The sequence below is a fragment of the Lolium perenne genome, chromosome 4, assembly GCF_019359855.2.
Source record: "Lolium perenne isolate Kyuss_39 chromosome 4, Kyuss_2.0, whole genome shotgun sequence".
Taxonomy (NCBI): domain Eukaryota; kingdom Viridiplantae; phylum Streptophyta; class Magnoliopsida; order Poales; family Poaceae; genus Lolium; species Lolium perenne.
The window spans coordinates 95754103-95777098 of NC_067247.2; the positions used below are offsets into that span (position 1 = coordinate 95754103).

Genomic DNA, 22996 nt, shown 5'->3' on the forward strand with positions numbered 1-22996 from the left:
CATGCATGTACACCTGGTTTGCTCCACAACTGTAAGAGTTCTTCAAATAATGGTTGTAGGTACACATCAATGTCATTGCCGGGTTGCTTTGGGCCTTGGATGAGCACTAGCATCATAATGAACTTCCGCTTCATGCACAACCAAGGCGGAAGGTTATAGATACATAGAGTTACAGGCCAAGTGCTATGACTGCAGCTCTGCTCCCCAAAAGGATTCATTCCATCTGTACTTAGGCCAAACCTTAAGTTCCTCGCGTCATCTGCAAAATCCGGGAACTCTCTATCGATTGTCCTCCACTGCGACCCATCAGCAGGGTGTCTCAGCATCTCGTCTTTCTTACGGTCTTCTTTGTGCCATCGCAACAACCTGGCATGCTCTTTATTTCTGAACAGACGTTTCAACTGTGGTATTATAGGAGCATACCACATAACCTTGGCAGGAACCCTCTTCCTAGGGGGCTCGCCCTCAACATCACCAGGGTCATCTCGCCTGATCTTATACCGAAGTGCAGTGCATACCAGACATTTTTCCAAATTTTCATACTCGGCGCGGTAGAGGATGCAGTCATTAATGCATGCATGTATCTTCAGCACCTCTAATCCTAGAGGGCAGAGAACCTTCTTTGCTTCGTACGTACTATCAGGCAATTCGTTATTCTTTGGAAACCTCCTCTTCATTATTTTCAGTAACTTCTCAAATGGCTTGTCACATATACCAGCCTCTGCCTTCCATTGCAGCAACTCCAGGGTGGCACCGAGCTTTGTGTTGCCATCTTCGCAATTTGGGTATAACTTCATTTTGTGACCATCTAACATGCCCTTTAACTTTCGCTTCTCGTTTTCTGTTTCTGCATCTCTGTGTGCATTGGCGATGGCCCGACGAAGATCATCATCAACGGGCTCATCTGATGCCTCTTCATCTTGGTCACCTCCTCCTGCATCTTCATCTTCATCATGCCCTGTTGCAGTATCACCGTAGTTAGGGTACATATCATCATCATCCTCTTCTTCTTCGTCGCCGTCTTCCATCATAATCCCTCTTTCTCCATGCTTGGTCCAACAATTATAGCTGGGCATGAAACCTTTCCAAAGCAGGTGGGAGTGAATGACTTGCCATTCAGGGTATTGCTTCAAGTTATGGCAATCAACACATGGACAACACAAAAACCATCCGCCTGTGGGTTTTCCTGAGCCACACGGATAAATTCTTCCAGGCCCGATCTGAACTCGGGTAGACGTCGGTCAACGTACATCCATTGCCGCCGGTTCATCTACATCAAATAATTAATTAAGTTTATCAATAAACAATTACAAAACATCATAATATTTATAAATAGTGGAAATTAGCACCGTACAAATGAAAGGGTAAAGTTGTTGCTTAACCTTGATCGAGGAGAAAAGAAAGAGGGAGAAAGCTTAAGTGTCGCTCCGGCACCTCATCTCATTTTTGTTGCGTGTAAAATCAAGCGGCATCACTCTCTCAGACATTTCATCGAGCACCTTATGTGCATGCCAAAGAGAAGCAAGTTAGCACTCAGCACACACACCTTCTCCTAGCAAAAATGAAGTGAGTGGGCTGGTTGACCGGGTAGCTGAGCTGAAATAGGGCTGGGGACCTTTAGCACCGTTTCATGTTACGAACCGGTGCAAATGATCTATCTTTTGCACCGGTTCGTAACACGAACCGGTGCTAAAGGTTCCTCGGCTGACACGTGCCTGGCGACGAACCTTTTGCACCGGTTTGTGTTACGAATCGGTGCAAAAGATAGATCATTTACACCGGTACGTAACACAAACCGGTGCAAAAGGTCCCTCGGCCGGCTGCGCCCCACGAACCGGTGCTAATGACCCCTTTTACCACCGGTTCGTGCCAAATCCGGTGCAAAAGCCATCTGGGGCAAAAAACCAAAGCCCTTGTTTCTACTAGTGTATGCATCTAATGAATTCAATAAATATAATATATCTTTACTATTTTTTTCTATTCTCTGATTTTAGAAAAGTGAGATAAAATGCCAACTCACTTTATCTTTCTTGGACCATTGTTTTAGAAACACTAAATGAACAACCGAATCAAATGGCAACTTATTGCATGATATTAATGTAGTTTTGGGAGGAAACTAACATACACTTTATTTTCCAATAGAAATTAGGCATGCATAGACATTTATTCCGTGCTAGATGTGGTAAATTGTTGTCATGCATGATCGATGCCAAGGTCTCGCTACGGGCTCAGGTTGATCGTGCAAAATGAGTTAAATCGTGCATGATCGATGCGTTGGCACCCCTCCAGCCATATCAGCCACTCCACGCCATCTCCTTGTGTCCAACGAATCACCATCGTGGGCGAGCCGTGTACACCTCGACGTGGTCCAAACCACGCACAGACCACCCCGCACTCTTTGCATGCGCCACCACACTCCCTTAGCACCCACATGTCACGTCAGAATAGAGATATACTAGTTCTCTCTCAATTGCCCGCATTCTCCCACACCGTCAAACAAGAGTGGAGGTTGCCGTCGATGTCCACCACCGTTTCTCTTCTTCTTGGAACCGTCAAACGTGTCCCTTCCCTATCTATCTAACGCATTTAGTCTCACTTTCTATGGTGCTTCGTGGTAGTTGCTCACATCTCGGCACCATCACAGGCCACTCGTCCATGCAATCGATGTGCAACTCTTTCTCGAGATCCCCTCGTATGCATGCACCGTCCCCATCTATTATTGGCTGCAATGGCGTAACCATCCCTTTATAAAGTGACCCACTAGTCAGCGGGTAAGGGCCAAATGCTTCGAGTGAGAGAGGTTGTGGGTCAGAGGTGTCACTACGGGATCCGACCCAACACGGCCCCACTCGCCAGCATGTTACGGTTAAGGTGATGATTAAAACCTTTGACTCGATGGTAACCCTCTGTTAGAGTTTGAGACAAAAGGTTAGGCAAACGAAAGGAAAACCTAAAAAAACTGAGTAGATCTAGGAAAGGAGGACAACAAAATAGAAATCCCAATATAATAAGGAAAATACTTCATATCAGGCGGAGGATCGGGCGCTCCCAACCTCCGGGTCCGCTGCGCGCCACGCGTTCCTCTCGGTAGCCACAAATATGGTGGGGTCCACCACGATTTCTTCTTCCCACCCCGTTCCTTATCCTCTGGACTCTGGTACATGCGTTCGGCACGCATCTCGCCGCCGCCGCCTTCCCAGCTGCTCGCGCCGCCTCCCGCCCGCTCGCTGCCGCTTTCCCACCTGCTCGCGCCGCTCCCGGCCGCTCGCTGCCGCCTCAAGGCCGCTCGCCGCCGTCTCCTTCCAAGCCACGAGTCGCTGTGCAGCACCGGTGTTCCGAGTTCCGACTGTCGTTGTCCCCTGCTCGCACGGCCTCCGACGAGGACGCTGCCTCTTGGAGCTCCGACCCTGTCGCTCCGGCAGCCGTCGTCCTTCTCGGAGCTTGGCCCGCGTAGTAGCTTCTCCGACCCGGCTGCTCCAACCTTGAGCGCCTGGAGACGCTTGCGGCCAGATGAATAGCACCGCCGAGGACAGCTTGCACCGCCCTGGAATGGCGCCTAGCTCCCCTGGCTCCGGCCGTCGCCAGAGATAGAGGCTGCAGCGGAGCCCGAAGCAATTGTCCTCCCGGCGCTCGCGCTCACATTAGAAGGAGCTTGCGGATGAGGCCCGTAACCCAAGCTCTCGCGCCGGCAATCTGGTGAGGTGGAGCTCGCAGGGATGGCTCCGGGACGAGCTAACACTAGGGTGCAGGGGCTGTGCCGCCAGGCGTGGCGGTGGAACTCCGGCAACTGGCCGGCGGTGCTACGACAAACGTTGGCGTTGCTACGGGCAGAGTTTGGTGCTACAACAGCAGTTTGCAATGGGTGGCCGACGGTGCTGCAAACGCTGCCCATCGGAGCTGCGAATGAAGGAAGTCGGTGCTGCAAAAGGCTGCTCGCCGGAGCTGCAATGGCGAGCTGCAAATGTGCATTAGCGGTGTTGCAAAGGCTATTTTCCGAAGCTACAAACCGTTAGCGGCGGTGCTACAAACTGTCAGTGACGGTGCTACAAAGGTTGCTTGCCGGAGCTACAAAGGTTGTTCGTCGGAGCTGCAAATGGACATCGGTGGTGCTGCAAATAATCAGCGGCGGGGCTGCAAATATTCTGTCATTCTGCTACTTTATTATAAATTTTGTGCTACAATGTCTCTGGCGAGTCTCCGACGAAATCTGTGTTGGATGATCTTTTGTTTTTTTATTTCTAGGTGAATCATTTTTCCGCTTCAATGAAATAAAAGCAAAAGATTTTTTCTGCGACGAAACAAAGTCTGAACGAGTCACAACTCTCTTTCTATTTTTAGTCTGCTTCAATAAAGCAAAAGCGGAAGGTTTTTTGCTGCAACGAAGCAAAGTCTGAACAAGTCGTGACTCTACTTCTATTTTAGTCGAGCCGGTTTTTACTTCAATGAAACAAAAGTGGGACTTTTTTTTGCTGCGACGAAGCAAAGTCGGAGGACATGTCTTTGCTTTTCTATTTCTAGGCGAATCGTTTTTTGCTTCAATGAAGCAAAAGCGGAAGGTTTTTTTGCTGCGACGAAGCAAAGTCTAAACGAGTCTCCAGCAACTCTCCTTCTATTTTTAATCGAACCGTTTTTGCTTCAATGAAGCAAAAGCGGAATCTTTTTTGCTGCGACGAAGCAACATCAGGATTTTTGGCTGAATGTGGACACGTGGCACAGGGAAGCAGGAGGATGGAACGATTCTAACATCCGGAGGATCCTCAGCAGTATCCATATAATAACCTCTACATATAAATTCTGGTTGTAGACTAGCCGCGACCGGCTCTGTCTACCCGTAGAATACTACCAGCCACGAAAAGCCAATCACCGATCAACAGCCGCGGTGCCGGCGGCGGCGTGGTCGCCACTCATTTGCATCACGCCGCGGGGACGGCACCGATCCGGTTCAAACCGCCTGTCTCCACGGTCCAAGGGAGGCGAGGCAAGGGCGACCGTCCGGTCAAAAGATCCTCCCGGATAAAAACATGGGAAATGATCTAATCCCTCCGGGGGATCCTGCGCGTCCCAGCCTCCGGTTCGGTGGCCGTTCGATGCGCTCATCACGCGGCGTCCAAACGCCCATGACGTGGGGTGTCAACGAGGTGGGCCCACCCACGTGCCATCCCCATCCTCTCTTCTTATCTTCTTCCTTTGGCTTGCAACCGCACCAGGCAAACCGCTCCGCACCTCCGCCATGCACGCGCCGCCGCGCCCCAGAGCCACGCGCGCGAGCTTGGCAGGCTTCCCGCACGAGCCTCCCGCGGCGTCGCAGCCATGCGCCGCCACGCCCCACCACTCCCGCTGCCGTGCCCCAGCACTCCATGCGCCGCCACGCCCCACAACTTCGGGGTGCCGCTGCGCGCCGCCGCGAGGTGCGGCCATGGCGCCCCGAGATCTTGATGCCCCCGTTGCCGGCCAGGGAGCCTTCCGCATGAGCTCTGGTCGCCGTGCCCCGCCTGAGCCACTCCCACCGCCGTGCCGCATGCATGGACCATATCGGTGGCTGGGGTCTCGCGCGGAAGGAGCGGAACAGGGTGCATCCCGGCGCGAGAGGCAACCTCATCGACGGGCAGTGGAGCGCGGCCCAAAGCGAAGCTAGCAGTAGCGGCGGCGGCGGGGAAGTGCGTTCATGTGTGCTGAGCCAGAGGAGAGGATAGGATGGATTGTTTTTTTTTTGCTACCTCAAAGTGCTACGAAGCCACGATGCTACAATAGTATATTTTTTTGCTACAATTATTAAAACTGTTTTGCTATTTTTGGTACAAAATTATGCTTCGATTTTCCGACGAGTTTAGGTTTGCTACGATTTTCCGGCGGAGGGTGGATTTTTGCTACCATAGGCATAGGGCGTTGCTACTAGCAGCTTGTGGCGTTGCTTCTTTGACGGACGGAGTTGCTACAACCTCAGACAGCGTTGCTGCCGGCTGCAGGCGATGTCTCCGTTGATGTTTTAGAGGATTTGCAACATAAAAAAAAAATTTGCTACAATTTATTTGTGTTTTTGCTACATCTGCGTAATATGTTTGCTACGTGGTCTCCGGCGAGGTCTCCGGCGAGCCCAGCCTTTTTATTTTCTTTTCTAAACGAACCGTTTTTTGCTTCAGTCATTTGCTGCCGGGGGTGATTTTTTGCTGCCGGAGATGTTTTTTTGCTACATGCAAATCTAACCGTCAAAATGGTTGATCCGACGGCCGGGGACCGGGGGCTGGGGAATCAGATCCCCCGGGGGACGCCCAGCAGTTTCCAAAAAACATTCCTCCATCCTGTCTCTCTGTCTCTGAAACGGCAGGAGATTCCAGGGGATAGCGATATCCATGGACTGCGATGGTAATTTACATGCAGCGGCGGCAGCGTTGTACGCCACCCTGGCCAGCCGGGTCTCAAAAGCCGGAAAAGCTCGAGCCGCCATGATTCCAGGCCAGGGATAGAGATGCGCCATGGCCATTCGCCGAGAGACAGCGATGGGTCCGTCCAGATCGGGAACCCAACTCAAAGGGGCGATGGGCCAAGGAGAAGCGCATCGATGCTCGATCGATCACATGGTCGCTTTCCCATATCCTAGCCCGCAAATCCATAGGCGGCAATGACCTGATGGCCATGGCCACCACTGCGCTCCGGTTCCCCGGCTCGCCGATACGAGGCTCACATGTCGCCATCAACACAAACCATATGCAGCGGAATCATTGGGGCCAATGCTAGAAGAACGTATAAAGCAGCCACCATATCTGATACTACTGCCAGTATTCCAGTACTACTAACTGGTCAGGTGACCAATCAGATTGTTCAGAGTCGAGGCTGCCTCAGACAGAGTGAGCGGGCAGGCCCAGTACTGCACATAACCTATTCGAATAGTATAGGTGGTGATGCTATTTTGGAACCTCCCTGTCTTCTTTACATAGGTCGATCACGACTAGACCTGCTGGGCTCTCGATCTCTGCTGCTTTTTCGAGCCAAGCAAGCAACAAAGGAAAACCAGAGCCTTGCTACGTCTCTGTCTATATAAGACTATCGACATCGGGGGATCAAAGCTAAAACTACAACAGACAGAGACATAAGATCAGATTTGCTGGTGTATATATAAGCATGTATAGGTAGCTAGTAGAATCACAAGCACTTCCATCAGCAGCCACTTGTCACTCTCCTCTCCGGCCTCATTGCTACCAAGTCCCAACAGATTCTCTTGTACCAGAATCCTGCCTCGCCTCTCAGCTGCACCGGCATTTCTTCCTAGCGCCTTCTCTTCACCATCAGGAGAAGATCGGGGAGACGGAAGCTCGCTAGCTAGCAAGAATTAACAGCCGGAGCAGAAGCAAGAGAAGGGAAAAAGCGCGCAATGGGTGGCATTGGTGGCCGATGCCCGATCAGTGCGCTGGCCTTGCTCGTCTGCGTGGTGCTCTTGTCGGCGACAATGGCGAGCAGCATTAGGACCGGGGCAACTGATGGCACGAGTGCTCCTGATCCAACTGCTGCCGCGGCACAAGCTACAACTGATGTCACGCCGCCTCCAGTTGCTGTCGCTGCGACAACGCCACCTTCGGAGCCGGCTGCATTGGACGATATGTACAAGGACAGCAAGAGGAAGGTGCCCAACGGCCCTGATCCGATTCACAATAGGTACTGTTACTATCTTCTCATCTGCATTTCCTTCCTGCAGTATACGTTTAATCTGCAGTATAGAGTACATATAGTTCTCTAGTACAAAACCTATACCCAGATCCTTTAGGAGCGATGTAAAAATGGACTCACACGGCATGGTGCAAATAAAACCCTGTTTGATACTTCAGAGCAAACAAAAGATAATTGCAAAACCACAACCTGTAGTTAATATATAGAGAGCCATATACCATGATTATGCTTAACTTAGGTAGATAATGCATGGAAGGAGCATCCTCTCGGCCTAAACACCATTATTGCCATGCACACCTAATAGTCTTGGACACTATGCATATCAAAACTAACAAATCACATGTGCATATATATATGGGACCCCATTGTCCATCAGACAAGCTATACCAATCTGCAGACTGACCTCGATTCACCAGTTTTCTTTTGTCTCTGTGCATGTGTCTCACCATGATTTCTTTGCCTTGCTTTTTCAGGAGAGTCAGATGGGGAGATGCACCTGCCAAGCGAGTTTAGGCAGCGACATGATCAAGCACATAAACCGTGGACCAACAACGGTGGCTCAAGAGCGAGCACGAAAACACTGAAGTGGAATGGAAGGTTCCATGGCTAACAGCCATGGTGGTGCTCATGATGGTCGAGGCGGTTATATAGTATAAGTATGAATGTAGTATTAGACAGGCAGGGGGAGAGGAAGACGGTGCAGATGCCATGGGAGCCGCGATTGCTTTGCTTTGGCCAAAGTGCTCTGAATCCTCTCATCTCTCTTGATGAGGTTTTGTTTTGTTTTTCTTCTTTGGAGGGGTTAATTGGTGTTAAAAGGAGCACTCCAACTCCAAGCTAAGCCTGATGGCTAGCTACTTCATTCACTCAAACAGAGTAAAGCTCAAAGATTCTTGGGATGCACAGATTCTAGCTAGCTTTTTTTCTTAAAAAACGAGGACTCTACAGTAGCTTGCTTTCATTCTTCCCAATGATTTCGCTAATAATTGGGACGTATGTTTGCATGCTTTGAAAGGACCCAAAGGAGTAAGGAGTTGGTGGTAAGTCTCTGTCACAGAGTACTTTTTGCATGTAACATCCACGCATGAATCCACGATCAATCATGCCAAAAATTCGAGATGGCGATCATTGGGTCAGTATACGTACTAACGTCGCCACGGAGGCCAAGAAATTAAACGTTGAGGATTGCTTCGGTGTCTCCCCTCACCTCCACGCTTCTGAAAAGTTGGACGCCGTCTACAGCCGCGTGTGTTAAAGCGTCGTCCAAAGGGATTTGGGACGCGTCGGATAAAAAAAAAGCTTCCAGCCGCATGTTCCAAAGCCTCTTTTTATCCGACGCAGCCCAATACGGTGTTTGGCGCGCTGAGCCCGTCCCCGCTAAACAGGGGACGCTCCGGCACGCCGGACACAACGATTTGCGATGCCAGGAGATGCAGGCCCGAGGCGTTAGTGGGAAATTTAAGTTTAAACTTAACCGTCTCCTACCTAGCGACGGAAGTTATTAGCGCGTAGTGACACAGGAACGAAGCGTCGCAACTTTGCCTTAATGGCGACCCAGGAATAGGCGAGACGTCTCGTTGGTGTTGCGCAGCCTCCACGCGTTGTCGGCATTCGCATGCCACCGCGTTCTTCCGGCCGCTTCTAGCCTCTTCCCGCTCAATCTTCCCGCCTCTTCTGGCGATGTCGACGTCTATAAAAGGCACCCCCTCCCCGGCTCAATGGCAGTCACCACAGCCACCAGCACCCCTTTCTCTGCCGCAAGCACAACCCTCGTTGCATAAACACCACATCATAATGATGAACCGCCCTGGTGCTGGCCAGTTCCCTCCACCTCCGTCTCCACCACAACCTCCACCACCGGAAGCACCGCAGTTCGACATCGACCCGGAAGCTGCGGAGAACGGGGGCGTGGGAGGAGGCGGCGCTAGCAGACACCATAGCTGTGTTCGACACCACCACGGAGGAAGAGGTGGGGCGGTGCCAGGCGGAGCGGTGGCGTGCAGACCGGCGGCGCCTGCACATGGACCGGGATCTCCAGAACCGTGAACGGCAGGAGGCAATCACGCAGCGACGGCAGGAGGCGGTGGAGCGTCAGCAGCTGGAGATAGCGCAGGACCGTCAGTGGCGGGAGGCGGCGCTGGTGGCAGCGGAGGCGGTCTGGGGGGGCGCGGGCGGATGCGTTGGCGGCGGAGGCCGGCGCGTTGGCGGCGCAAATAGAGGCGCAAATGGAGGAGGAGGAGGAGGTGGCGGAGGAGGAGGAGGAGGAGGAGGAGGAGGAGGAGGAGGACGACGACGACGACGACTTCGAGTGGTCCGAAGACGACGGGCCGCACCCGGACGAGGCGGCTGATCAGCAAGGAACGCTCATCGAGTCCTTCGAGTCGGAGAAGAAGCTCCAGGACGACGCCCGTGCCCGCGAAGACGCGTAGATTCGCTGCGCCGTTGAGCTCTCCCTCCAGGCGGCGCACTAGGGGAGGGCAGGCGACGACGCGCTGATGAAGCAGCGGCGTCTGGCCTCCGCCCTACGCATGGAGAGGTGGCGCGTGCAGCAGGAGCTGCGGCAGAGGGGAGGCAACGATGGGGCGGGGCCATCGAACGCACCACCGGGCAGCCAGTAGGCTAGGGTTATATAAAATCTAGCCGTTTTCATTCGAACTTGTAATATATAATCAAATTTGAATGAAAATATTTATTTTCGTGCACTTTTATTAATTGAGGTGAGTTTTTTTGAAAACACGGCTGGAGACATGTTCCGCAAACGCGACACAAATGAAACACGTCCCCCAAACACTCGATCCAGCGCCGTTTGGAGACACTTTGGGGAAGCGGCTGAAGATGCTCTAACACACACGAAATCCTGCCCAAGGCAGCTAGCTGTGCCCTCCTTGCACTCCGTTCTCCTGCTGCATGGGTATTTCCCATGGCGTTAGCTACCGCGAGAAGAGTCCCAAGACCAAGGCTACACGTAAGTCAGTAGTCTCAGTGTCAAATCAGCAGCAGTCTCGTTTTCCTCTAGCCTGCAGGGCTCCATAGGCCATACTAGCATCGATCGATTGTCAGTCGTCACTGGCTCACGCAGCTCGTCGTATCGAGCCAGCGATAGGCGATAGCATCATCGGGATTCAAGGCCCGAAGCAGCTACAGCACGGATCCTCAAAGTACGTGTCTCGACTCTGAATGTCTGGCAGCAAGGAAAAACGATAAGAGTTTCGAAAAGATAAAGCGAGCCAAGAGATGCTGCCTATGCAAAAGAAGAGGCCAAGCCAACACATGATCTCTTAAAAAATAGGAGTAGACTATTTTATCCATTATATCATATATCTTCCTTTAGCAACAAATTTTTTCTACCGAAATTAAACTAACTCCGACTAATTGTTAAGACTGGTAATGAAAGATAATACATTATATGACTTGTATATATTGCGATGTAGGCTTTTCTCAACCAATGTACATGCCGTTAGGAGGATCAATTTCCCAAGTCTAGCACGCTAGAGGCACAAATTGAATCGTCTAAAAAAAGGAAAGGCGCAGAGACACCCTAGCACAGATTATGTGTTCTCAGTTCCAGGTCCGATCACATCAAGCTCGAAGCTGCACCCTTGCACATGCCATTTCTAGTTCAGTACAAACTGCACATTCACAGAGCCTACAGGATTATTCTGCACAGAAAAATGGACACTTGAACAGAAATGCAGATTCAGACAAAGAACGAGGTCCATGATTACCAAACTTAACCAAATCATCACAACGATCATCTCTGATCAGCTGTTGTCAGGACTAACAATTGTAGAACATAATGCCTGTTAAGTAGGTCACTCAGATGAATGAGTTGACTACATATTGACGAGGGCAAGCATTTTTTATAGCCTAAAATATGGCACTGAACTATCTAACACACGATCTAACAGCAAGTCGGATTTCAGTTGGCTTAACAGTACAGCTTGCAATCAGGTTCACCAAAAATCCTTACCTAAACTGACATGTCACTGAGAAAAGCCTCCTGGGTTATTTCATTCAGGGTTGAACTTCTGCTTCTTCGAGTGCTCCTTGCTTTTCTTGACGGTCTTCCTGCAGTCCTTGGCGCCTGCAGACTACGCCGACGGCCCCGACCTTTGGCCGTCGGCATATCTCCAGGCCGTCGGCGTGGTGATGTTTTCCTGTAGTGCTTTACGTCACTTGTTAAGGCCATTTTTGGAATCTTTCTCACAGAAAACATGGATTGGATTAGTATGTCAACAGGCTAAATTTAAACTTTACAACTGCTAATATAAGAGCATCTCCAGTCGCGTCCCCCAAACCGTCCCCCAAACCGCGCCGGATTGAGCGTTTGGGGGACGTGTTTCGTTCGTGCAGCGTTTGGGGGACGTCGCTCCCCAGTCGCGTCCCCCAAACAAAATTTCGCAAATTTTAAACTTAACTAGATTTGATTAGATTCGTCCAAACTTACATAGATTCGAACGAAATTTGACTAACTTTAAAACTAAACCTAATCTAGAACCACTTGCGGCGGCCGGAGGCGTCGTAGTACTGCTGGAAGTTGTACATCTCGTCGGTGACGACCTCCTGCTTGACGCGCTCGTCGACGGGCTCGTCCATGGGCTCGTCCTTCACCAAGCCGCTTGGTCCTGCCTCGCCGTCGTCGGTGAGGTCCACCAGCGGCTTGCCGGAGTCGCGGATGGACATGGCGATCGCCGCGTCCAGGTCGCCCCTCCAGGCGTCCTTGTCGTCCATGGAGGCCAAGAACGCCGCCCGCAGCCCTGTGCAGTCCTCGGGGTCGTCGCTGCTGGCGATGAGCCGCTGCTGCCGCTCGTACTCCGCCAGCCAGCGCCGCTCGCGACGCTTCCTCCGGCTCCTCCTTCACCTCCGCCGGGATGAGGAGGGCGCCGCCGCGCCTCCCTTGCTGCCGCCCGCTGCCGCTACCGCCACGCCTCGTGTTGACGGGCGTCGCCGGCTCCTCCTTGACCTCCCGTTTGGGGACGGTGTAGGGCGCCGACCGGTACGACGAGGACGGCGTCGATCGCGCCGGTCCCGAGGAAGAAGAGTGCGAGGAGGACGAGTACGTCGTCCTCCTCGGCTGCCATTGAGGAGACGGCGGCGGCGACGATGGCATCTCCAGCCTTGGAGCGCCGTTGCGGAGGCCGCGGATGACGTTCTCGAGGGTGCGCCCCGGAATGCCCCAGAACAGGGCGCGGCCTTCCCTGTTCCAGCTGTTGGGGCCGCCGACGAGGTTGTCGGTGCTGTGCATCTCGACGTCGTACTTCGCCTGGAAGTACGTCGTCCACCAGGCGTCGTTGTCGTTGACCGCCCACGTCGGATCCAACCGCTCCACGGCGGTGAGTTGAGCCCGACGGGCCTTGATGGCGTCCCTCCATTGGTCCGTCTTCGGCTTCGGCGGCGGCGGAACGCCAATGCCGTTCACGGCCATCTTCCAGCCGCCGCTGGTTGGCAGCCGCATGTCCGGCGGGACTGGATACCGGGCGTGGTACAGCGCCCACGCCTCCGCCACGGTGAGGCTGCCGCGTCCGAAGCCGTTCGCCGCGGCGATCTTGCGGGAGGACGAGCTCGACATTTTTTGAGCGGCGAGGAGAGGATCTGGGAGGGGGGAGGTGGCGGCGACGAGAAGGATTATGGTGAGCGGCGATAACTGCAGGGCGTCTTAAAACAGCGGCGGCAGCGGGTGGTTGGACGCAATAACTCCGGCGCGGACGGCCACGCGGCCATGCACGACGAGACGCGTCCCTGCGTCGCCTGGGAAAACAGGGATGCCATTAACGTCGCTTGACCAAAGGTAGGCGACGGGGTTTTAGCCTTCCGTGCCGCTGACGGGTCGGGCCCGCGTCGGTTGGCCTCGCTTTTCGTTGTGTCCGGCGTCCCCGGAGCGTCCCCTGTGGGACGGGGACGGGCTCGGGGCGCCGGACACCGTATCGGGCCGCGCCGGACAAAAATGGGCTTTGGGGGACGCGGCTGGAACTCTTTTTTTGTCCGGCGCGCCCCAAATCCCTCTGGGGGACGCTTTGGGGGACGCGACTGGAGATGCTCTAACAATATAGACACAAACCTCTTGGTCTGGAATGTAGATCCTGGCCCTGCTTGCCATCTATTACATTATCCGTGACATTTTTCGGCTGTAAAGATGTTAATTGAGAGTTGTGAATACCATATACTGATCTACAAGTTCTCAGTGAGCACAACAGTGCACAAGGTAGGAGTTGTTAAGGGCCAAAGGCACCAGTTGCAACCTAATCATCACGGTAACAATATCTGATGAACAAAAAATAGATTCACATTGGATTTACCTTCTTAGCATGACCAGGAGCCTTCATTGCTTCTTTCTCTAAATCTTGAGCAGGAAGTCGGTGCCGTCTAACTACCAGGTCCATTGAAGGCCCAACTTCAACTAGCTCCATTCTAGGAATAGATGTGCCTGATCGTTTTAGACCGAGAGCACAGTGCATCATGCCGACAGTAGTAGGATCGAGAGATTGCTGCGCAGACAAATATCCGATCCACGCCAACAATGTTCAGATTCTCTACCACCTATGTCAACAATAAAGAGGTTACTATGAAGCTCAAGAGATTACTTATGTCCTACACGTAACACCCCTCCCTCCCGTACCCCCTCCCTCCCAAAACCCTAACCGCCTCCCGCCGCCGCCGCCGGTGGCGCCGCCGGGCAAAGACCGTGGGGCGTGGCGGCGGCGGCGGCCTTCCCTCGTGGCGCATGGCGGACGGCGGCCAAGATCTTCCCTCGACGCTGCGGCGGCGGCCCCCCGACTCCCGTGTGGATGGCTGGGCGGCGGCGCTCGGACGCGGATGGCTGGGCGGCGGCGGCCAGACTTGATCTGTGCAGCAGCTCCCCCACCTCCCGTCGGCGGCACGCTGGTGGTGGCTGGTGTTGGGCGGCGGTCTGCGCCATCCCCTCCACCTCTCGCTGGTGCGTGGTGATGATCTCGGGATTCTCCCGCGGCACGAGGTCGCCCAGGGCAGCAGCCTTGGGTTCGACGGTGGAGGCGGCCCTCTTCTTCGCTGGAGATGGCCGGTCTGCGTATGGTGGTGCCGGGTCTTTTTGATCTGTCACCACGTACCGGCGGTGAGGAGGAGAGGCATGGAAGCCGGCGATGGCTGATATCGCCGGAGGGCTGGCGTTCGGCTGCAGCGTTGCCCAGGGCGTGTGCGGTGTCTCCGGACAACGCGATATGCGCATGGTGTCTCCGGCGGCAGCTGTGGCCAGCCTGGGATTGTCGCCGGCGTGGGGGCTGGACCTGAATAAAGGCGGCGGTCCTAGGGTCTCTCTTGGGCGAAGATGAAGACCTGAGGTTTGCTCTTCTCGATCTAGCTCGAATGTTGAGTTCCGGAAGGCGCCGCTGGCAAATGTAACAGTGCTTTTTTTGCCTGGAGTTTGCTAGATCGGTGATATTCGGTCGTGCGCACCCATGCTTTTATTCCGGCCGATTGGTTCTGGAGGGAGCGGCGCGAAGCTCTGGTCTGTGTTAGCAACAAGTGACATTTTGGTCCAGGATGCAGTCAGATGAAGGGAATAACATGAAGGCCGGAGCGGAGGACTAGCTAAGGGAGGTTCAAGTCTCCGCGTTGTTGAGAGACTTGCTTGGTGTCCCGGGATTCGCAGCAGTGATATGGAAGTGGGATCGGCAGCACAGGTGAAGTTCAGCGTCCTACCTTTCAGGGTGAAAACCCAATGTCTGGCCTTAACTGGTTGTGCCTGGCAATGAATTTGTTGGAGGCATTGTTTTGAGAGTGGGGACTATCTTCAGAGTGAAAACCTAAGATCGTTGGTCGGACGACGACGGCGCTGGTGTACCGTTTCCTTCTTGGAGGCATCATTTTTGGAGATGCTGTATTTGAGGTGTTGTCTCGGTGGTTGTTGTATTGCTGTTGCTAAGCTTAGGATGCTATAGCGGGACTTTTGTTTCTTAGTTTTCTTTTCTTTTTTTGGCTGTGTGCATCCGTACTGCCATTAGGGTGTTGCGTTGTTGCAGAGGCTGGATGTAATTGGTATCTTTTGATATTAATATATTCCCTTTATCGAAAAACAAAATCATACAAATAGAAATGCACACCTCTCCTTTGAAATGATCAAGCAACATTTCCTTCAAATGCTTCAGCTCTTCAACACACTCAAAGGGCTCCCCGATGAAGGCAAACAAAGGCTTTGTCCCAAGCCTTAGGAGCCAACTTCGTATCATATGCATAGGATTCTATCGATTTGTAGTTCTCGACTCCTACTTCAATAAGGTCATATATGTGATGATCATAAGTCCTTCCCAAAAAAAGATTGTTTGGCCGCTTCTTTGAATGAGAACCATACTGCAAAAAACATAAACAGTTACAGTTATAAATAGGAGAAATATGAACTCTGTAAATGGGGAAGGTTTCAGATAAGTTTCAAACGAATATTAATTAATTCATTGTGCAGCTAACTCAGTCATTTTAGTTATGACCCAAATCTTCAATTATTCTTTCTTTTCTCGGGTGAATAGCAATTCCATTTTCTCAACAACTACAAAGTAGAACATCAAATCAAGTCAGCATAATGCAACTTACCACTAAAAGACTGCAGTCAGACTTGTGGGAGAAGAACTCGAGAGAAATTTTGTCCCCGCTCTCAAATGGCCTGACGCTGTGGTTCTTCTTGGTGTACTTCACAGCATAATCACGCTTCAGGTGGAAAAGATCTGCTAGCACAGAGTTCAGAACCGCACTAGTCTTTGTACCGTGGAGAATATCTTATTGGCATTCTCAACCTGGAACAAACATTAGAGCAAGAGTTAACGTGCATAGTATTTCAGGTTTCCCGACATCGAAGGCTCCTAAGGAGCAGAGCCTTCCAATATCCAATACGAAGTAAAATTAAATATTAGCGCGATCATCTGCATAACTCTTAGATACCTATCCCAGATAATACGCCACTACCTTTCGTGCGTAACTTGGTTCATGTCAAAAAGCAAAGCGCACTCTCGCAAAGATACAAGGTAAGTAAAAGTTTTCGATTAGCCAAAATTTAACATGTTTTTGTGTTTTTCACCGGAACCTGCTTTATCTTTGAAGTTCACTGATACTTCGATGTCTAATAAAAAAAGAACGGAGGGAGTACTAATGTTCAGGTACTGCAAACTGAAGACAGATTTGCAACACCTGAAGAAAGGGTGGAAGAGAAGTGGAGCTTAGGAGCTTGGGCGCGTGCTTGAGGATCTCGCTCTTGGCGCGAATGCTCTTGGGAACCCTGATCGCCGCCATAATCTTCCTACTCCTCTGATCGAATCCAAGCCACGCAGTAAGGGATGATTCCTCCGATGATAAACCCTTGAAGCCGCAGCGACAGAAAAGGGGTCGCGGACTCGCGGCGTGAGCGGGCAGAGCGGCTGCGATGCGAACCCGGGGTCGACGTTAGGGGCGGAGGAAGGCCGGTGGCGTCAGGGGCAGAGAAAGTTTGAGGCTTCGCGGCAGCTGCCCAGGGGTTCTGGGTGGCGCTACATACTCGGTGACACATGGAGCCTAGTCCAAAACTATACTGGTGTCAGGTGACGGAGGCTTGCAGGCCGTATCAAGCTCTCTCCAGACCCAGCAAAGTAGCCCTCTTTCTCCTAAACTAAATCCGGGGACCCTTGAATAGGGCTGAGAATAAAAGGAAAACTTTTCGTTCGTTTTTGAAGAAAAAGAAAATGGAGGACCAAATACGAAAAAGCAAACGGCATTTTGAGAAAAAGAAATAGAAACGGCAAAAGTATAAAGGGAAATGGAAATATAACCTAGAGAGGCTTGTACATTTAGTAAGCCTACATTTACACACGAAACCGGGCTTAGCCACGTATCAAGTCCACTAATTACTCTAACCCTAATAACTATGTACAATTGTATGTGCATGCATCCGTTAAACTATGTGTGTTACTTTATGTTGAATTGCCGCTTGTCAAAGTTAAGTGTTATATCATGTCTTATTATCTTTTTCTTTACATGTGTCTATCGGTCTACAAATCAAGGTATCATGCCGCATTGTGTTGTGGAAAATATCTGTTTTCGTAACGTATTCGCTACATATCCGTTCTGTATTCATATCCGATGATTTCCGTTTTCATATTCGTTTCCGGGGATTCCGATTCCATTTTCTATTCCGACAAGATAGAGGGAAACAAAAACGATAAAGCATTTTTCCGTCTGTTTCCGTTTCATTTTCAACCCTACCCTTGAAGCTCTTGCTTGCAGGGAAGCTATAGATGCGGTGGATGATCTCCTCCTCGGACAAATTTAGGTGGCATCGGATTGTTTTGAGGTTGTCAATGCTCTACACGAGAATTACATGAACTCTTTCAGCAGTGTTATTGATGAGATTAAAGAGAGATGTATCAGTAGGGGTAACGTACATCTCTTTTCACCATGAGAAGAGAGAGTTTAATGTTGAAGCTCATAGACCGGCAAGGATGGCTTTGACCTTGCCAGCGGGAAGATATCTGTGGCTAGTTGAGCCACTAGCGGGTCTCAATATGCATGCAACCTTAAACTTGAAGAATAAAATGCTTGTGATCTCTCTCAGAAAAAAGTAAAGGTTCACCCTCGTGGAGGCAAATCCTATTTGATGCCTAACGCGTCGGTTATCCTCACGTTAGGTAGGCCATAAGCAGTGGTGACGATGGAGGCGGTGAGGGGTGGGCCTTGGCCCATCTTTGATTTCTTTGGGCTATGAGCAGTAGCGGACATGAATAGAACCATCCGCTCGTGGCAGACATAATCTGTAGGTTACACTATATAATTTCCCATTTTGCTTTTATGATTTCTAAAGGCAGGAATAAAAAAAAGGTGTAGTAATAGAATCGCATGGCACGTTCAAGTCCAGCTACATGACTTGGAAACACAAGAATGTATAATACATGTTGTTTTGCCGTGTGGCAGAAAAAAGCAAATATTTTCTTAACCGTTGTGTGTATGTCATATGTGATAGAAAATAAATGGAATTTCTAGCAGATTAGACCTAAAGAAAAAAGTTCTATAGAAATTCATACAAACTAGACATAGGATATATTCGTATGGTTTCAAATCGTACGATAAAGAAAAAGTTCTAAGGAATGGAATCCTCCAAATATTTTTTGGAGTTCCTTTGAACCAAACAGGGTCCGGATCCGGGAGTGTTGGTTGTAGAATGCACGCGCTAGTTATACCGAATCCAATGCATTAATAGAGGCCACGTGTAAAAATATTTGACGCAACCAATAAATGTCCCATTGATGTCAACAAGGCTGTGACCGAGAGAAGAAAAGCATAACACGGATGGTCCACAACATGTAGTACTATATAAGATTTATTTTTTGCACATGGATTAAAATCAGCCCACCCTATATAAAGTGAAGAAGGATCCAAGGAACTCAAAGGAGCACACCTATTGTTATTATATAATGTGAAGATGGGTGCGATGCTAGAATGGCAGAGCGACATAGCCGTGCAATTGGATTAGAACTAGGAGTCATCGGGAAGAAAAGAACTAGCGCTCCATAACACCCATTATCTGAGATTTTGTAAAGGTCGACACCGCCACGAGCTGATACAAGCATGACCTATAACACTTGGATTAATTTGGAGTTAGTGCGCACTCTGCGGTGGCCAGAAGGAACCTCCAACATGTGCAATTTAGCTGAAATTGTTCATGTTTCGCTTGACTGCAATCTTAGACCAGTGTCATCTAGCTTGTACTATCTGTGCTTCACTTTTATGTACCAAAAATACTCCATGGCAATTATGTGGGTAAATTCATTTGGTGAATAGCGTTTGGTTCCCATGAGAATTAATATCATACTCAAATTAAAAAGGAGAAATCGCAAAAAAAACTTAAAAAGGAGAAAGAAAAAGGGTAAACTATTTGAGCACACATTAACATAGCCCCTTTTCTTGGGTATTGGACAAGGCGATTTGGCTCTCGAGCACATATGAGCACGATATCCCGGCCACCTGTTCTTTTTCGGGATCTGTGCATCTTGTTGTTTTCCTGTACAGTACGGCCTGCAGAAAATGGGATTAATGGATGCATGTCGTAGCATACGGTGGGCCTTCTTGGGACGGACGTTTGCTGGGGCAGTCACGTGGATATCATGCGCCTTTGGTACATGACCGTCTAAGAAATGTGTATCCATGGTACAGGAACTCGATTCCGCGGGTATCGGTCAGGTAGGGTTACAACACATGGTTCGTGCGAGAGAGTTCCCAGTCTGGAGCGGCGGCGAAGCCAAATCGATAGGAAAACATAGGAGGGAGAAGATAGTGGAGGGGACATAGATTTCTTGCTGGATCCGCCTTACAGGTAACTGATTTGTGTGCTCGCCCAGTCGCCCTTCAGATTAGCATATGGTGTTTGCTTGATTTGACGTTGTAGCTAAAAGCTCGTTCGACCACCCGTTTTTGCATGTTCCCTCTTTTCGAAGCAGTGGGTCGCTTGTAGATCCTGTGAACGTGGGGGCAGGTTCAGATTCTGGCCGAAATCTTCAAGGAGGAGGAGTCAACACTAGATTTGATGAAGGGGATTCTGTGTCGTACAGAAGAATATCACGTATCCGGCCACAATGCCAACAGCTCGCCACCAGATTCAGAAAAACCCACCATCAAGGCGCCAGGATCGACGAAAAGGTTAAAAAAAATAGCAATTTGCAAATTTTCAATTTTCTATTCGACAGTGCTTATGGAGATTTTGATTCTTGCTAAAGCTGATGTGCATCTTTTCACTAGTTGGATACTCTTCAATACTAATTAAGCCCAACCTATACATGTGTGCTGCTGACGGACACTCTAAATAAACTGTAGCAAATATGAAACCAAATAAAGGTATATAGCCCATAGTTTTAGGCTTGTTTTACGGTACTTTTACTACCCACATGAGGTGAGTGGTATGAATTAAAATCCAGCGGTTGATTTAAAGAGGCAATGTGGACTATTAATTAGAAAGTCATTTATTGAAGCATCAAGTCCCACAAAATTTCCCGTTAATTTAGCCTAAAATCTTGGCAACCAGATTTGATTTTGTATTCCATGTTCTTTTCTAACTAATACCTTCTAATTTTTTCTTGCACCCTACCAATTATTCCTGCAACTTTAGAACACGACCTGCACGTAGTTCAAATACGCGGCCAGCGGCTTAGCATGAATGCAGAACTGATGGCCATGAAACAACTTAGCCACTCTTTTCAAACACTGGGTGACTGCACATATTCTGTTAATTAGTTAGTTCAAGCTTTTTGGAAACCAAGATCTAATAACTCCGGCAGCGTCAATTTAGACCACCACCGCGCCGTGAAGGAGCCAGACCAGGCGACCATGCATGGAGTAGTTGTGGGTGTTATGAGGCCTTCCATTTTTAACAGGATTTGTTTCTATCATTGTAGACGTTTCTGATTTTAACTCTGCATGCATTAGTAATACCGTGGGTGTTATGTGGCCTTCCATATTTAACGTGAGTGGTATGTTTCATACCACTCAGGTTTTTAGCAGTAGTATATGTTAATACAAGCCGTTAGATCAACGAAAATAAACAGCCTATATTCAGTTGGGGGTACCATAAAAGTCCTCTAGTTTTATTACCTAGAACAATCTGATTCAGTTTCATGCCTGTCTACCTAACACTACATAAGTTAAAGACACGTAGTTTTATTACCTGAAACCTGTTTCAGTTTCATGCATGCCTGTCTAGCTGACACTATGGAAGCTAAAGACACGATGTATGTTTTGCTAGATGCATGAATGCATAAGGAACTGTAAACAGGAACTTTTTTCGATGTATGCAAACAGAAACCGTGCTATTGCTCTCCCTGAGAATGTACTCTGAGCCAACTAACCAACCTCTAGCATACTATGAATTTTCATTTTCATTTTGTACATTACAATTCAAATAATCCACAGTTTGTGCGAGGACCCGGCATGACATTGGATAAGTCTTACTGCAGTACCCTATGCCAGGAAAACATGAGTCTGTACAACAATCTTGACACATACTACACTTCAGAACTAACACGGGGCTGAGGTGATAGTCCCTGGATCCCTTTTGTTTAAGGCTGCCTTTCGTGTTTTTAGGAGTGGGGCATCAAAGTATCAATCTATATTAAGAAATCGTGATTACGAATTCAAGATATTCCTATGCTAGGAATCCAGTTTTGTGTGTGTCAAAGATGAACATGAGTTCCTTCATACCACAGACGGGCTACAGGAATCCATCCTTACGAATTTAAGATATACCCTAAAGCTTTTTTTCTCTATTTTTTTGGAGGATATATCTGGTACTTTCTCCCTTTTCTTTGGCACTATCTGGTACTTCCCCTTATTATAGTACCTAAGAACAGAGGTAAATTTTAAAGAGCTACGGAAAAATTTGAAAAAAGTTAGAAACCTTGATACAAAATTAATTTACACTCAAAGAAATTTGGAGAACAAATTTGATTCGCAGCTCGAGAAACAAAAAGGACAAATCCGACTGTGGATAGCACACAATTTAAATATTATTTGTCCTTTTTTGCAACTTGATATAGGGACGATCGAGTTTGGAAAATGAAATTCTTGGTCATGTGGTAGACACATCTTGTACAAAATTTGTAATTTTCTAGGATAGCTGTGCTATTTTCTGGACGACCCAAGATTGATTTGCTCAATTTGACTTCAAGAGAAATTTATTAGTCCTATAAACGTTTCAAGGCACAAGGTTTACTTGTGATGACTTCAGTTGAGGAGTTGAATACTATCTATGACTGTTGCAAGAGATTTCGGCTCAATGTCGAGATTGTTGAATATGATCCGAAATCTATTTACCTGTTGTACTATCGAAGGAGTTCTAAAGGACTACGGCGTGCCAACCGTGCTAGACGTAGCACATCTACAACTCTATTTCGTGTCCGCGAAGAAAGAGAGTTGTTTGCCTCTATATATAGTCCAAGGTATTCATATAATAGATGAGAGTGAAAGTTACACATATTGATAGCACGTAGAGGGTCTGTCCTCTCGTGTATTGTAATACTCCTCAAATTATAGTGTGAGCGCCGCCGTGCGTTTCGTGGTTTTTCTCGTTTGGATTTTTCACATAAAAATCTGTATTCTTGTTCTTCATTTGATCTACTTTTATTTACGCGGTTTTGTAAGAAGCTTGAACAGGTGTTATTCAGTTGAAATTCCTGAGGCTTTGCTTTCCTGTAACCTTTAACAGATGACATCTAGGTAGCTACAGAGAAGTACATGACAGAGTCGAGAATATGTGTGGCCTTAAAATGGAAATAGTAAATATACAGAGTATGAGTAGGAAAACTCTGTGCCGTGTCGTGTGCGTATGTTGGTATCATGGTATGGGCCACCCTGA

The 22996-nt window shown here is 49.3% G+C and overlaps 1 protein-coding gene, 1 long non-coding RNA gene and 1 pseudogene across 2 annotated transcripts; 2 read left to right on the top strand and 1 right to left on the bottom strand.

The window, feature by feature from the left end:
• Positions 1-6890: 6890 nt before the first annotated feature.
• LOC127348504 (uncharacterized) lies at positions 6891-8565 on the top strand. The gene is made up of 2 exons (XM_051374515.2): positions 6891-7650; positions 8136-8565. The coding sequence occupies exons 1-2, from the start codon at positions 7370-7372 to the stop codon at positions 8173-8175; spliced, it is 321 nt and encodes a 106-aa protein (XP_051230475.1). The 5' UTR covers positions 6891-7369; the 3' UTR covers positions 8176-8565.
• Positions 8566-11672: 3107 nt separating this feature from the next.
• LOC127348506 (ribosome production factor 2 homolog) lies at positions 11673-16917 on the bottom strand (annotated as a pseudogene).
• Positions 16918-19829: 2912 nt separating this feature from the next.
• Positions 19830-22764, top strand: LOC127293368 (uncharacterized). The gene is made up of 3 exons (XR_007845716.2): positions 19830-19966; positions 20091-20289; positions 22259-22764. It is a non-coding gene; the product is annotated as an uncharacterized lncRNA (long non-coding RNA).
• Positions 22765-22996: the final 232 nt, after the last annotated feature.